The sequence below is a fragment of the Schistocerca serialis genome, chromosome 6 (genome assembly GCF_023864345.2).
Source record: "Schistocerca serialis cubense isolate TAMUIC-IGC-003099 chromosome 6, iqSchSeri2.2, whole genome shotgun sequence".
NCBI classification, from domain to species: Eukaryota; Metazoa; Arthropoda; class Insecta; order Orthoptera; family Acrididae; genus Schistocerca; species Schistocerca serialis.
The window spans coordinates 161,119,712-161,137,290 of record NC_064643.1 but is presented as its reverse complement, the minus strand read 5'-3'; the positions used below and the strand labels follow the sequence as shown (position 1 = coordinate 161,137,290).

Sequence of the window (17,579 nt, the reverse complement as noted above, 5' to 3'; positions counted from 1 at the left end):
GCAAACTAAACTGACACTCGGCGCGCTGTCTAATGGGAGCAACTGTAAATGGGAACTGCCTTTACGCTCGCACCCACCAGCCATCACACCGACTGTCAACTTAGTTTGCGCGTATAGTATTAATGTCTTTATTTTCGAGCCGTAGGTAATAAATGGATTATCTTCTGCGGCAAGGCGTCATCATTGTAAACTGAGATAAATGAATGTGTTCTTAAAAAACAGGGCTAGACACTGTGTACGATTTTTGTCGCTTGCATTAATTTAAATCATTTGTTCGTTCCAATTTATTCGATACTTATTTTCGTTCTTAGTCAGTTTGAGATATTTTGGAAGAATCTTTTTTCATTCTGAACAATTTTTACTTTTTGATATTCGTTTGTAGGTATGGATTTATCTGTTCCTATGGATATGAAAGACTTGAAGCAAGATCCATCAACTGCAGTACAGAATACAAATTTTACAGTTGTCGCTTTTTTTTCGCCTTCGCTAGCACTAATATTACTACGATATTTTGCAATCGATACTAGTAGTACCGAAGGCTAAAAGACCGACGTACGAAAAATTAGTATCCCGTACTTCAGTTGACCTAGCAAAGACGCAAAGCGACGTACGTAACATTGGCACCCTTTACCTCAGCTGAACGATGGAGGTAGTATCCTATATAGGTCAACTGAAGAACCGAATACAAATCTTATTTATGTCGCTTTTTCACCCCTGCGCTAGCGCTAGTACTAGTTGGTTCAAATGGCTCTGAGCACTATGGGACTCAACTGCTGAGGTCATTAGTCCCCTAGAACTTAGAACTACTTAAACCTAACTAACCTAAGGACAGCACACAACACCCAGCCATCACGAGGCAGAGAAAATTCCTGACCCCGCCGCGAATCGAACCCGGGAACCCGGGCGTGGGAAGCGAGAACGCTACCGCACCACCACGAGATGCGGGCGCTAGTACTAGTATCCTATTCTTCAGTTGACCTGTATAGTCCAACTGAGATACGAGATACAAATTTTACGTATGTCGAGCTTTTCGCCTTCACGAACACTAGTATCCTATTCTTCAGTTGACCTGCTCAGGTCAACTTAAGTACGGCACCCAGAAGAAGGCCGCTGCAATCGTGGCCGAAACGTTGGTTTTTCTCCAGCAGCAGTAGTTTTTACATTATGACGCGGTACCATACCCAGAAAACTTTTATGTCGACTGACTCTGGCCGCGGAAGCCTATGCAATTATACGGGATATAATTTTACTGTCGTAGGTTTTTTCGCTATCGTTAGTACTACAATGACGATTTTCAGTCGATACTATTAGTACAGAAGACGAAAAGAATTTATATCCCATATTTCAGTTGGCCTACATTGGTCAACTGCAGACTAGGATACTAGTGCTAGCGAAGGCGAAAATGTCGACCTACGTTTGATTTATATCCCGCCGGCCGCTGGTGGCCGAGCGGTTCTGGCGCTACAGTCTGGAACCGCGCGACCGCTACGGCCGCAGGTTCGAATCCTGCCTCGGGCATGGATGTGTGTGTTGTCCTTAGGTTAGTTAGGTTTAAGTAGTTCTAAGTTCTAGGGGACTTATGACCTCAGCAGTTGAGTCCCATAGTGCTCAGAGCCATTTATATCCCTTGCTGCAGTTAACCTATACAGATTAGGTGACGTTCAGGATACAACTCAAATATGTCTACTGAGGTATTCCATGCTAACGTTGCTTCTGTCCCTTTTTCCCCTTTCTTTTTTGCACTAGTATCCCATTCTTCAGCTGAGCTAAATAGGATAACTGAAGAATAGGATTCTAGGACTCAAAGAACCGATGCACTTAATATATGTTCAAAATATGAATGTACATTATATAAGCCCACCGTCTGTATCTCTGTCCTGCATTTCTTTGTTTTTCAACATTCATCTGTTAAATCTGTGCAACACATCATCTCTGGTAACTTCTGACAGTTGGTGCCTTGTCTGCAATAGAAAACTTTCTAGTAGTAACAGCATTGCTCTGTCGTGTGAATTCATGTGGGACTGATGCCTCTAGGCACTATGGGACTTAACTTCTGAGGCCATCAGACTCCTAGACTTAGAAGTACTTAAACCTAACTAACCTACGGACATCATCACACACGTCTATGCCCGAGGCAGGATTCGAACCTGCGACCGTAGAAGCAGCGCGGTTCCGGACTTAAGCTCCTAGAACCGCTCGGCCACAGCGGCCGGCTCATGTGGGACTCCCTGGAATAATCGTTATGAAGTAAGGGTCTACAAATATAGCGAACTGGCATCTTAAATGTACGGTGTTATGCTTAGGTGCAGAACCACCTTTTTAGAAAACCTGTGAGGCGAGATTACCGTCATGGTGGTGGCTTTGTACGCCACCATCTCGAAGGTAAAGGTTAATTTTCAAACAGAAAGGGCGCCATGTGACATGTCAATTCAGATATAGAATTACACGAGACAATAAAAGGTGTCTCTCATCAGGGCACAGTTTCATTCGTCTTCGAGTTGTTATCCGCTTAACACATTCCTCGCCACTTTAGCCAAGTTTCCTGCAAGAGGGGGCCAGTACGGCGCTCTGGACTCACGTTGAATTGTCCAAGACGGCAGATGATGAGGCTTCATCCGTAGCCGCTTCCGATCGTCCCAGCTTTCCGCGTGTCTTTGGCAATTTCACGATGCGTCGCGTCAAGTTTTCACCATGGCAGTGTGAGTATGTGGTCGGCCTGTGAAGTTGGCACTGTTCGAAATCCTCTGAGACAACAAGGGCTCTCTTCTGTCCTGATACGTGTATCGTCTCAGTGAATAAGGCTTGTGTTAACGCCACTAACTTTCACGTCACCTCTAACGAAAGAAATATGTCACAATTCTAGAATGACTAAAGCTATACTCAAATCGTGTTACTGGCCACATTTCCCATACGTCGCATGACCCCCTTTCCATGAAAAATTACGAGTTGCATCCAAGATGGCTGATTCCAAAACGGACGCCATGACTGAAACATATCCGTACAGATTTTCCCCCTCTCCCGTCTCATACTCATTGACTTTAAATTTCTGTTCATCCACATATTTTTGTTCCAAAGGAGTAATTCCACAGCTGAGGGCCAGCCATTAATTGCGTGTCTACTCTGCATCCAGTCACGAATAACGTCGTCCACGATAAACATGACAGTCTTCGAGAAGGGTTTGTACGTTTCTCACAGACAGCTTCGTGCCATTGACAAGAGACCTATGTAGCACTGAATTCCTATATTTGCTGCGGTCCACAAATTGTGCGATGGTAACACTGTGGGGATACACGTGGAATGCCATCGCATGCGTATTTCTGAATCGAGCCTTAAGCAACTGCAGCTATTTAGCGTAACATAACTAACCGAACACGTATATACAGTCTAATGTTCCGTCTTATAAAAGCTGGTTCAAATGGTTCAAATGGCTCTGAGTACTATGGAACTTAACATCTGTGGTCATCAGTCCCCTAGAGCTTAGTACTACTTAAACCTAACTAACCTAAGGACATTTCACACATCCATGCCCGAGGCAGGATTCGAACCTGTGACCGTAGCAGTCCCGCGGTTCCGGACTGAGCGCCTAGAACCGCTAGACCACCGCGGCCGGCTATAAAAGCTGGTAGGTGTATATCAGTATGGCTAAAACAGCGAACACTTTTACAATCATGTACACATATTTCGTGATACCTTTCAGATAACATCAGCTGGAAGAACATTTCATGCACTATCAGCAGTTTTCACCAGATAGGCCGTTGCGCCGTGGTTCTCTTTATCACGCTTATCATGTGCGGATTCCTCGCCCACTTCGATACCGCCTGCAGTGTAGATGTGCACCTGAGAGACTCTGTAGTTTTCGACTTACTGATGATGGCTAATCATGCTTGGTATGTGAGGGAAAATGCGACACGGAACGACTACCAGTTCAATTCTAACTTTTATTCCGATGACGTTTAGCAGAATCACAAAAAAATGCTCAAATGTGTGTGAAATCTTATGAGACTTAACTGCTGCGGTCATCAGTCCCTAAGCTTACACACTACTTAACCTAAGTTATCCTGAGGACAAACACACACATCCATGCCCGAGGGAGGACTCGAACCTCCGCCGGGACCAGCAGCATAGTCCATGACTGCAGCGCCCAGACCGCTCGGCTAATCCCGCGCGGCTGCAGAATGACATATTTCACTATTTTTAATTACCTTACTATGTTTCACTTTTACATATCACGCTTCTTCGGTCAGTTTTCACAGTGTGTTTTGAAATTATGAGTAAATAGTTACACACACATGAGCAAAATTAAAAGTTCCCACCATATTATTTAAACGGATGTGACATCAAAAGCAGCTTTCTTTTATCTAGGTCAAGCAAAAATTGATCTACGGAATAACTTTATTTATGTGGTATTTTCAATTACTCATTTCGTGTGTGTTTCGGTAAACCGTAATTTAGTGGAGTAATACAAATCTTTGTTTGAACTGTTAATGGCCAATATTTTACCAACATTGACGAAGATTTATAAGCAATCTGCTCCCCCGTTTGCGTAGCGAAGAAACAGGTGCCTGAATTTAAGTGAGACCCTTCATAGTTTGGAGATAGTCCAAATGCAGGACGTACAAATAATAGAAATTCAGGTGAAAACCGGAGAGGAAATGCGCAACATTTTAATGGCCAGTAGGCAGTCAAGGGTGTATTAAACACATGAAACTGAAGAAACAGAACAAATTTCGCGGTGCATTCTGCACCTAAATCTACCTGTGCAAAAGAATTGTGCCGAATGAGTGATGTTTCTGTTGAATGCTAACCACAAGTAAATGCGAGAAGGAATGTCTCAGCGTCGTGTGGACTGTTTTAAAAGGAATACCACAAATTTTGAGCAACTATACTTTTAGCTGAATGTGACCTGAGCTCCCAAAAAAAGCACTGCACACAAGGCGGTGGCCGGCCGTTAGAAAGCAGGAAAAACTCAATTTGGGCAACAGGAAGGTAACGACCGCTGTTTTGCTGAATTGGAAAGAAGATCTTATACAGTTCAAAGAGAAAACAGTAACTGTCGAATACTTTGAAACATAATAGACGAACGGAAAGACAGATGATGTCTGGTTTAGAAAAGAGCAAATGGTCGTTTTTAAAGGTGCTGCTCAGCTGGAAATACGATGCACTTGAATTACAAAGTCGTGTGATGTCCACACAGTTCCAGTAGGTATGGAACGTAGCGAGTTCTGTCTTATCCAGTGTAAAAGAAATTTGCGGATGAGAACGCTTTAAGTCCTAGTTGCAGTGTGTACAGCCTGTTCGGTTTTACAAAATACACTAAGGCGAGGGCTGTCTTTCAATCATTTACAAAAACAATGAAACAACAAAACGTATTGTACATATCGTGTTATTGTTTCTCAAGATATTCTCCTTTAAAATATGTACATTTTTGCATGCGCTCAAACGAAATCTGTAAATTGCGTTCCCCACTAATGTTGGTACTTCACAGGATTGCAGGAACTGATATAATTAAGATTGTAAATTTTTGTAGACATGTTCGACACGTCTATCAGCATTTTGCTAAGACAACTGAAGTCCTTTTCGCAGAAATAAGCGCAGATTTATCTTCGTGAACATCGAACAAAGAGTGAGCGGTACTAATCATTGCTTCTTTAACTACTTCCCCGTCACTGAAAGGTTTATTCCCTTTTAGTTAAAGCTTGACAGTCCCTTAAGAAGCCATTATCATGTTACTACTTTGCTTAGCTGCGTTAAAAACAATGTGTCACACACAAATCACGTGACTCCACGTACACTCACAAGCTCTCGAGTTATGCAGGACAGCGTCAAAAAACATTGCTCAGGAATATGCTGTCGGTACAAACAACAACGTTCATAAAGAGCGAACTCACTGCTTGCGGCAAAGTTTTGTTGTGAAAAAAGTGACTCTTCTCCAATATCCACCAATAAAGGTCTAATATTTCTTCAGGGAAAAAATGAGTACAGCTCTGAGCGCACAAAAAATAGTTTTTTGCTGAAATTTAATATCGGCTGGTACCGGCGGAGGTTCGAGTCCTCCCTCGGGCATGGGTGTGTGTGTTTGTCCTAAGAATAATTCAGGTTACGTAGTGTGTAAGTTCAGGGACTGATGACCTCAGCAGTTCAGTCCCATAAGATTTCACACACATTCGAACATTCGAAATTTAATATCGGAAATTGTCGGAACAGAAATTTGCTTACGAAGGGCGCCAGGAGATCTAACAGAAGCGATTTGGGTGGCTTATATATACGCTCCTGGAAATTGAAATAAGAACACCGTGAATTCATTGTCCCAGGAAGGGGAAACTTTATTGACACATTCCTGGGGTCAGATACATCACATGATCACACTGACAGAACCACAGGCACATAGACACAGGCAACAGAGCATGAACAATGTCGGCACTAGTACTGTGTATATCCACCTTTCGCAGCAATGCAGGCTGCTATTCTCCCATGGAGACGATCGTAGAGATGCTGGATGTAGTCCTGTGGAACGGCTTGCCATGCCATTTCCACCTGGCGCCTCAGTTGGACCAGCGTTCGTGCTGGACGTGCAGACCGCGTGAGACGACGCTTCATCCAGTCCCAAACATGCTCAATGGGGGACAGATCCGGAGATCTTGCTGGCCAGGGTAGTTGACTTACACCTTCTAGAGCACGTTGGGTGGCACGGGATACATGCGGACGTGCATTGTCCTGTTGGAACAGCAAGTTCCCTTGCCGGTCTAGGAATTGTAGAACGATGGGTTCGATGACGGTTTGGATGTACCGTGCACTATTCAGTGTCCCCTCGACGATCACCAGTGGTGTACGGCCAGTGTAGGAGATCGCTCCCCACACCATGATGCCGGGTGTTGGTCCTGTGTGCCTCGGTCGTATGCAGTCCTGATTGTGGCGCTCACCTGCACGGCGCCAAACACGCATACGACCATCATTGGCACCAAGGCAGAAGTGACTCTCATCGCTGAAGACGACACGTCTCCATTCGTCCCTCCATTCACGCCTGTCGCGACACCACTGGAGGCGGGCTGCACGATGTTGGGGCGTGAGCGGAAGACGGCCTAACGGTGTGCGGGACCGTAGCCCAGCCTCATGGAGACGGTTGCGAATGGTCCTCGCCGATACCCCAGGAGCAACAGTGTCCCTAATTTGCTGGGAAGTGGCGGTGCGGTCCCCTACGGCACTGCGTAGGATCCTACGGTCATGGCGTGCATCCGTGCGTCGCTGCGGTCCGGTCCCAGGTCGACGGGCACGTGCACCTTCCGCCGACCACTGGCGACAACATCGATGTACTGTGGAGACCTCACGCCCCACGTGTTGAGCAATTCGGCGGTACGTCCACCCGGCCTCCCGCATGCCCACTATACGCCCTCGCTCAAAGTCCGTCAACTGCACATGCGGTTCACGTCCACGCTGTCGCGGCATGCTACCAGTCTGCGATGGAGCTCCGTATGCCACGGCAAACTGGCTGACACTGACGGCGGCGGTGCACAAATGCCGCGCAGCTAGCGCCATTCGACGGCCAACACCGCGGTTCCTGGTGTGTCCGCTGTGCCGTGCGTGTGATCATTGCTTGTACAGCCCTCTCGCAGTGTCCGGAGCAAGTATGGTGGGTCTGACACACCGGTGTCAATGTGTTCTTTTTTCCATTTCCAGGAGTATATATATATATATATATATATATATATATATATATATGTGTGTGTGTGTGTGTGTATTTTGTAATCAACAATGTAGTAGAGAATGACATACACTTTAAACGACACAAATGTCATTGCTTACAAGTATATAGACAGAAAACACATTGCTGCCATAGGTCCGCACCTAGACACAATACCTAACGAATGATATACCACACCTCAAAATTAGTGCGAATTAGATAAGACATGTCATATTTGGATTCAGCAGCCACAAAATAACCTTAAAATGTCGAAATATGGCAGATATGGTAAATAAAACTCATTTGGTGACCAATGCAATCGACTGGCTTACAGGCAGAATTCTGTTCATGAAGGATAACGCCATTTTTCGTAGGAAAGTCCAGTGTAACCATTGGAATAAGTAGTCGTTTTCATGCGAGCCTCGAGAATGAAGCAGTTTCGCAGGAGGCGGTTCAGCTTGGAACACCCGGAGAGTTGATTTTTGTTTATTTTCCTGCTTGCGAGAGTATATCCGTAGATTCGGGTGATTCAGCTTTGTTGTGAGCATGTCATTAGGTGTGAAGCATAGTTAAGACAATCTATAGACGGGGTTGAAACAAAGATTAAATCTCTTTTACTGGTAACAGGTTTCCACGTCCATTCGAGCTTTTCCTGGCATTCCGCCGGATGCTGACGCCGTTTCCCTATTTCCTTTTTCCAGACTGCTGATGGCGCTGCTCCTGGACTCGTGGATCGCCGAGTTGGTCGTCGTCTTATCGGCGGCCGTGCTCGCCCTCTACTTGTGGTTCTCCAGTGCCTATAGTTACTGGAAGAGCAAGGGGGTGCCGTACGCCGAACCTACCGCCCCGTTTGGAAACTTCCGGAGAACCTTTCTAGGCCAGGAAACTGTCGGTGTGACACTGCTGAAGATACACAACCAACTGCCAAGTAAGAAATTTTAAACTGTCGTCAATGATTAGGAAATATACATTATTAATTAAGTGAATCTGTCCTGCAAGCTGTAATGATGTGAAAATGTTCAGTGCGGTTGTAACGCACCATTTTCTCGCCGCGCCTGTGACTTCGTCCCGTGGCTGCAGCAGCCAGCATTCTGGTGTCTAGGACAATGAGATCCTCTGCAGCCTGAAAGCAATGGGCAAGTCTGTACCTGATACTCCTCAGTGGGTTGCGGGGAGGTCTCTGGATCAAGCTCAAGAGCGAGTGACTTTCCCAGGATGGGAGGTGTCCGTAGCACCTGACGGCAACTGCAGTTAGACCGGTATTACACTACCAAATTTCTTTATCCAATATCTTTGTCAAATATCTTTGTCAAAGAAATTTGATGGTGTAATAGGGAACTTTGTCAAATGTCGTCAAATATTTGATCAAATCTAGGGCATCGCTGTATATTTGATCAAAGTAGTCGCTTGTCTTCTGTTCACTGCAATGTGACATGTTACGACGTGGAGCACTAGCATCGCTGCAGCGTTCTCTCATCTGTGTGTTTTTATAAACATTGCCGGTAAATACAATTGGTTATACCGACAACTACAAAATTAATAGAGATGTATAAAGCTGATGAGGCGCTTTACAACGTGAGGCACCCTGAATACAAAAACAGATTAGGAAGATTGGAGACCTAACCTAACCTAACCCTCTCCTGTAGCAAGAAATCGGAGTGTTACAGTGGCCCTGTCTTCTGCAGATATAGCAGTTAAAAAATGGCTCTGAGCACTATGGGACTTAACTGCTGAGGTCATCAGTCCCCTAGAACTTAGAACTACTTAAACCTAACTAACCTAAGGACATCACACACATCCATGCCCAAGGCAGGATTCGGACCTGCGACCGTAGCACGTCGTCGTAAAACCCAGGGCTTCAGCCAAGTACGTTTCCTTTTTTTTCCCCGCTGCTCTTCCGCATGTGCACACAGTACAATTGTGGTACATGCAACTGCTGTTGACAACAAGTTGTTGTTGTCAGCCGTCTTGAACTTTGACGAAAAATATGATGACAGTGTAATACCCCTTTTTAGCGCCACGTCAAAGATCTTTGTCAAATATATTTGACGAATATTTGATTACATCTTTGATCAAATCTTTGACAAAGAAATTTGGTAGTGTAGTACCGGCCTTAGCATTAGCAGGAAACATGCAATGATAAAGCCATAATTCTGTTTTGGCTGTAAGGACTAAATGTCAGTACAATCTAACACCAAAAACAGCACATCAAGAAGGAATTACCTCAATGGGACTGAAATCTACGATAATAATGGAAGCTGAAGAAACCACGCTCGGGACGCAAACCCAGGTCTTCTTGCTTACTAGGCAGAAATGCTGAGCATTACACCACCGCAGCACTACAGTCAACATCGCTATACACACTACCCAAGTCGCATGCCCTCCTCAACACAAACTTCAATTCATATCTCCAGCTTATTGTCCCTCTACACTGATATGAATTGAAGTTTGTGTTGGGAAGGGCACTGGAGTTGAGTAGTTCGTACAGCGGTGTTGACTGTAGTGCTGCAATGGTGTAATGGTCAGAATTTCTGTTTCGTAAGACGGCAGCCTCATGTTCGAGTCCTGGTTGTAGCTTGAATTTTAATTCATTTCTTCGTCTTCCATCATTGTCGTAGATAAAGGTGATACTTAAATGTCTCTGGGAAAATATAATTATAAGGTCAATAAGGGATGTTATGTACATATACTAACAAATGATTACAATTTCAGAAAACTGGATTATTTATCCGAGAGAAAGAGCTTCAGAAACTCAGCAACTGACTAATCCATTGGTCCACCTCTGGTTCTTATGCAAGTAGATATTCAGCTAGGCATTGATTGGTAAATTTGTTGGACGCCCTTCTGAGGGATATCGTACCAAATGCTGCCCAGCTGGCGCGTTAGGTCGTCAATGTCCCGAGGTGGTTGGATAGCCCTGCCCATAACCCTAAAAACGTTCTCAGCAGAGTATAGATCCGACGACCCTATTATTCAAGGTAGGGTTTGATAAGCACGAATACAAGCAGTAGAGACTCTCTCGGCGTGTCAGCGAGTATTATCTCACTTAAACGTGTGCCCAGGATGGCTCGCCATTAAGGACAACCAGACGAGGCATGGAATATCGTCGACGTAACGCTGTGCTCTACGCTGGTTGCAGATGACAGCCAACACCTGCTATGAAATGAAATGGCGCCCCAGATCATCACTCCAGTTTGCTGAAGGCGGACGATTGGTACCCCACCGCTGTCTGGGGCGTCTCCAGACGTTTTTACTGGTGATTGGGCATCAGTTCGATGTGGGATTTATCAATGAAGACACTTGTACTGCCGTCAATGAGATTCCAGGCCAAAGACATGTCTGGGGATACCAACCTGTCGCCCGCCATTCATCCCGACAGCCCGGAGTGATAGAATACCAACCTGATTGTCGCCCGCCATTCATCCCGACAGCACGTAGTGATAGAATACCAACCTGATTGTCGCCCGCCATTCATCCCAACAGCCTGGAGTGATAGAATACCAACCTGACTGTCGCCCACCATTCATCCCAACAGCACGTAGTGATAGAATACCAACCTGATTGTCGCCCGCCATTCACCCCGACAGCGTGGAGTGATACAATACCAACCTGACTGTCGCCCGCCATTCATCCCGACAGCGCAGAGTGATAGAATACCAACCTGACTGTCGCCCGCCATTCATCCCGACAGCCCGGAGAGACAGAATACCAACCTGACTGTCACCTGCCATTCATCCCGACAGCCCGGAGAGACAGAATACCAACCTGACTGTCACCTGCCATTCATCCCGACAGCCCGGAGTGATAGAATACCCACCTGGCTGTCGCTCGCCATTCATCCCGACAGCGCAGAGTGACAGAATACCTACCTGACTGTCGCCCGCCATTCATCCCGACAGCCTGGAGTGACAGAATACCAACCTGACTGTCGCCCGCCATTCATCCCGATAGCCCGGAGTGATAGAATACCAACCTTATTGTCGCCCACCATTCATCCCGACAGCCCGGAGTGATGGCCTGGGGTACCATTTCTATTCATAGCAGGACCCCTTTGGTTTTCATCCGTGGCCCGCTTAGAGCGCAGTGATATGTCGTCTATACTTGACGCCTCGTTTTGTTGCCCTTCATGGCAAGCCCTCCTGGACTTACATTTCCGCTAGATAATGCATGCCCACACGCGGCGAGAGTTTCTACTACTTGTCTTTGTGGCTGCCAAACTCTACATTGGCCAGCAAAGTAGCTCGATCTGTCCCAAATTGAGAGCGTTTCGAGCATTATGTGCAGGACCCTCCAACGAGCTCGAGAGTTTGACGCTCTAACGTGCCAGTTGGATAGAATTTGGCATTATATATGTGATGAGGACATCCAACAACTCTGTCAACCAATGCCAAGCTGAATAACTGCTTGTATTAGGGCCAGAAGTGGACCAACGCGTTATTATTGGATTGCTCAATTTGCGAAGCTCTTTCTCTTCAATACATCATCCAGTACTTCCGAAATTGCAAACATTTGTTTGTCTGTAAATGTACATTAAATCTACCGCTTTACGTGCCGTTGGGATAATTCCGTCGTCGTGTGACCTTTTTTTTTTTTTTTTGCCTCACTGTGTAATTTTAGGGAGCTGTTTCGAACACTGTCTGTAGAAGGTGCTGTTATGGTGTGTGTTTCAGAAGTCGGCAGTTAGTGGCGAAGAAATGTTGGCAAGTCCCCATTGCGCGGGCCTGAGGACCGGAACAGTCGTTTGCACGTCTTATAGGCGAGAGCGGCAGTTTAGTGGCCACACTCATTATCGGTAAGAATCGGCTGGATAGCTGGCCGTGGGGCCACAAGCTAGCAGAAGTTATCGTTCACGAAGGAGACTGCACTTGGCATAGTCTAATAGAACATAATAAATTCGTTTCTTCCCGGTGTAAACTTGTAGCGCTGTGTATCTGTATTCATCTTTTCTGGCTTTAGACCGTTGCCTGATACTGCTTGTGGAAGAGATACTCTGCATGATCAAAAGTATGAAAATGACTTACAAGTTCGTGGCGCCCTCAATCGGTAATGCTGGAAACAATATTGTGTTGATGACTGGTTCCACTCTCACAGGCATACGTCCATTCAGGTGCTGGACGGTTTCTTGGGGAATGACAGCCCATTCTTCACGGAACGCTGCACTGAGGAGAGGTATAGATGTCGCTCGGTGAGGCCTGCCACGAAGTCGGCGTTCCAAAACAGCGCTAAGGTGTTCTATACGATTCAGGTCAGGACTCTGAGTAGGCCAGTCCATTACAGGGATGTTATTGTCGTGTAACCACTCCGCTACAGGCAGTGCATTATGAACAATTCCTCGAATGTGTTGAAAGATTCAATCGCCATTCCAAAATCGCTCTTGAACAGCTGAAAGCAAGAACGTGCTTAAAACATCAGTGTAGGCCTGTACTTTGATATTGCCAAGCAAAACAACAAGGGTGCAATCCCCCTCCATGAAAAACACGACCACCCAATAATACCACCGCCTCCGAATTTTACTTTTGGGACTACACACGTTGAGAGTTGACGTTCACCGGACATTCGCTACAACCACACCGTGCCATCGGATCGCCACATTGTGCACCGTGATTCTTCAATCCACACAACGTTTTCCCACTGTTCAATCGATCAATGCTTACGCTCCTTACACCAAGCGAGGCGTCGTTAGTCATTTACCGGCGTGATGTGTGGCTCATGAGCAGCCGCTCGACCGTGAAATCCAAGTTTTCTCACCGCCCGCCTACCTGTCGTAGTACTTACGGTGGATCCTGATGCAGTTTGGAACTCCTGTGTGATGGTCTGGATATATGTCTGCCTATTAGACATTACGACTCTCTTCAACTGTCGGCGGTCTCTGTCAGTCAACAGATGAGGTCGGCCTGCACGCTTTTCTGCTGTACGTGTCCCTTCACGTTTCCACTTCACTATCAAATCGGAAACAGTGGACCTGTGGATGTTCAGGAGTGTGGAAATCTCGCGTACAAACGTATGACACAAGTGACACCCAATCACCTGACCACTTTCGAAGTCCGTGAGTTCCGCGGAGCGTCCCATTCTGCTCTCTCACTATGTCTAATAACTATTGAAGTCGCTGATGTAGAGTACCTGGCAGTAGATGGCAGCACAATGCACCCAGATATGAAAAACGTATGTTTTTGGTGGTGTCCGGATACTTGTGATCGCATAGTGAATCACTAAGATGGGGCAGAAACCAGTTTGAAACGGGGTAGTGGCAGCGTTAGAAAATTGCAGCGAAATGCAGTAAGGTCTGCAGCAGATAGGCATTTGGTGCAGGGAGTGGCAACTGAACCTTAACATAGACAAATGTAATGTATTGCGAATACATAGAAGGAAAGATGCTTTATTGTATGATTATATGATAGCGGAATAAACACTGGTAGCAGTTACTTCTGTAAACTATCTGGGAGTATGCGTACGGAACGATTTGAAGTGGAATGAGCATATAAAATTAATTGTTGGTAAGGCGGGTGCCAGGTTGAGATTCATTGGGAGAGTCATAGAAAATGTAGTCCATCAACAAAGGAGGTCGCTTACAAAACACTCGTTCGACTTATACTTGAGTATTGTTCATTAGTGTGGGATCCGTACCAGGTCGGGTTGACAGAGGAGATAGAAAAGATCCAAAGAAGAGCAGCGCGTTTCCTCACAGGGTTATTTGGTAAGCGTGATAACGTTACAGAGATGTTTAGCAAACTCAAGTGGCGGACTCTGCAAGAGAGGCGCTCTGCATCGTGGTGTAGCTAGCTGTATAGGTTTCGAGAGGGTGTGTTTCTGGATGAGGCATCGAATATATTATTTCCCCCTACTTATACCTCCCGAGTAGATCACGAATGAAAAATTAGATTGATTCGAGAGCGCACGGAGGCTTTCCGGCAGTCGTTCTTCCCGTGAACCATACGCGACCGGAACAGGAAAGGGAGGTAATGACAGTGGCACTTAAAGTGCCCTCCGCCACACACCGTTGGGTGGCTTGCGAAGTATAAATGTAGATGTAGATGTAGATGTAGATGAAAGCCAAATTTTTACTGAAAATTAAGGTAAATGTATAGCAGTTTACAATTGTTTTAACAGCTTGTATGCATCCGTTTAGCTTTTATTAATATCCCTGCTCTTTTAGTCATACTTTCTAATAGATTTTACAGCTGTTTCGAATATGTAGCTCATGTAACTACGTTTTGTCTCGGGAATTCAATCAAACCGTCCTTTACTGTGACCTTCCGTATTCTTATTTTCTTCTCAACTACTGTCGACAGATTTTCGATTGGGTTTATGTCTGGGATATTCTCAGGACACGGGAGGACAGTAACAACATTTCCATCCAAAAATCTTCCCACATACTTAGCCTAATGTATGGCGCACCATCATGCATAAAAACATAATCTTCACCATTAAACAATTCCTTATCAGGAGACAGACGTCTCTTTTTTAACACGTTGAGGTACTGTCCTTGATTCATAGAACCTTCAACAGTGTACAGGTTCCCTGTACCCTTCCATGAAAACTCTCCCCGACCGTAACTGAAGTAAGATGTTTCACAGTTTGGCGTGCATAGTCATAATAAAGGTACTTCGATTCCCTACTCCTCACATACTGGCAGTTCTTAGACAAGTTTTGATAGTCGTTTGGACCATATCCACAAAAGTTCGAGATCAACATTTGGAAATGAGTTTATTTAATGAAATGTGTACTAATGCATAAATTACACTCCTGAAAATTGAAATAAGAACACCGTGAATTCATTGTCCCAGGAAGGGGAAACTTTATTGACACATTCCTGGGGTCAGATACATCACATGATCACACTGACAGAACCACAGGCACATAGACACAGGCAACAGAGAATGCACAATGTCGGCACTAGTACAGTGTATATCCACCTTTCGCAGCAATGCAGGCTGCTATTCTCCCATGGAGACGATCGTAGCGATGCTGGATGTAGTCCTGTGGAACGGCTTGCCATGCCATTTCCACCTGGTGCCTCAGTTGCACCAGCGTTCGTGCTGGGCATGCAGACCGCGTGAGACGACGCTTCATCCAGTCCCAAACATGCTCAGTGGGGGCAGATCCGGAGATCTTGCTGGCCAGGGTAGTTGACTTACACCTTCTAGAGCACGTTGGGTGGCACGGGATACATGCGGACGTGCATTGTCCTGTCGGAACAGCAAGTTCCCTTGCCGGTCTAGGAATGGTAGAACGATGGGTTCGATGACGGTTTGGATGTACAGTGCACTATTCAGTGTCCCCTCGACGATCACCAGTGGTGTACGGCCAGTGTAGGAGATCGCTCCCCACACCATGATGCCGGGTGTTGGCCCTGTGTGCCTCGGTCGTATGCAGTCGTGATTGTGGCGCTCACCTGCACGGCGCCAAACACGCATACGACCATCATTGGCACCAAGGCAGAAGCGACTCTCATCGCTGAAGACGACACGTCTCCATTCGTCCCTCCATTCATGCCTGTCGCGACACCACTGGAGGCGGGCTGCACGATGTTGGGGCGTGAGCGGAAGACGGCCTAACGGTGTGCGGGACCGTAGCCCAGCTTCATGGAGACGGTTGCGAATGGTCCTCGCCGATACCCCAGGAGCAACAGTGTCCCTAATTTGCTGGGAAGTGGCGGTGCGGTCCCCTACGGCACTGCGTAGGATCCTACGGTCTTGGCGTGCATCCGTGCGTCGCTGCGGTCCGGTCCCAGGTCGACGGGCACGTGCACCTTCCGCCGACCACTGGCGACAACATCGATGTACTGTGGAGACATCACGCCCCACGTGTTGAGCAATTCGGCGGTACGTCCACCCGGCCTCCCGCATGCCCACTATACGCCCTCGCTCAAAGTCCGTCAACTGCACATACGGTTCACGTCCACGCTGTCGCGGCATGCTACCAGTGTTAAAGACTGCGATGGAGCTCCGTATGCCACGGCAAACTGGCTGACACTGACGGCGGCGGTGCACAAATGCTGCGCAGCTAGCGCCATTCGACAGCCAACACCGCGGTTCCTGGTGTGTCCGCTGTGCCCTGCGTGTGATCGTTGCTTGTACAGCCCTCTCGCAGTGTCCGGAGCAAGTATGGTGGGTCTGACACACCGGTGTCAATGTGTTCTTTTTTCCATTTCCAGGAGTGTATTAGTAAATACCCGTTGTCAGTCATTGAAAATTCAAAAGTTCTGCAAGGATTTCCCCCAGTTTAACCACTTCAACTCCCTTCCTGGGGTGATCTGGGGCGTAGATCGGGATCGACGTTCTGGCAGGCCTACTTTGTACAAAACGCTCCTTGTAGTTCCAGCTTACACAATCGCACCATTATCCTTCAACAGACATTTTTCGAGAACAGCAAAGAGTCGGATCCAAAGTACATCCTTCACGGCAGCGGCTGTGACTTCAAGCCCGACTCCGTCGTTGTTGATATCACATAACAACAGAATCATTTCCTAATAGCAGATAAACAGAGACGAATTGCATAGACATTGATATTAATTATTTAAAAAAGTAAGTGAGTGTTAATCCGTAAGTCAGTTGTAACAGTAGCACTTAATTTTTCCTTCCAGTGAGAACTAGAAGTCAGATAATACAACCAGAGTGACTATATGTTGCCTCAGGGTTTGTATATGGAGTAACATCTTCTTCCTTTCTTTTGTCACATCTTGACGTTACGTGACTTACTTATTTAAATACGGTTTGTGAGAGCTGCAAATGAGAGTAAAGACTATAGTAATTTACTCAGGTAAACAAAATGGAAACTAGATCTGCTGAAGCGTAACAGACGATTTTCGTGTGGTTGAAAGTCACTTTAAGTTGAGGGCAGCTCGTTTCGTGTTATCGCGCAATAGGGGTGAGAGTGTCACTGATATGATACAAGATTTGGG

General features: G+C 46.2%; 1 protein-coding gene across 1 annotated transcript in view; it reads left to right on the top strand.

Annotated features, from left to right (window-relative positions):
• LOC126484003 (cytochrome P450 6k1-like) overlaps positions 1 to 17,579 on the top strand; it is a 70,437-nt gene that overhangs the window by 212 nt on the left and 52,646 nt on the right. The window contains exon 2 of the mRNA XM_050107321.1: positions 8,380 to 8,606. Coding sequence (XP_049963278.1) covers positions 8,387 to 8,606 — 220 coding nt within the window. The 5' untranslated portion in view covers positions 8,380 to 8,386. The remainder of the gene's footprint in view (positions 1 to 8,379; positions 8,607 to 17,579) is intronic.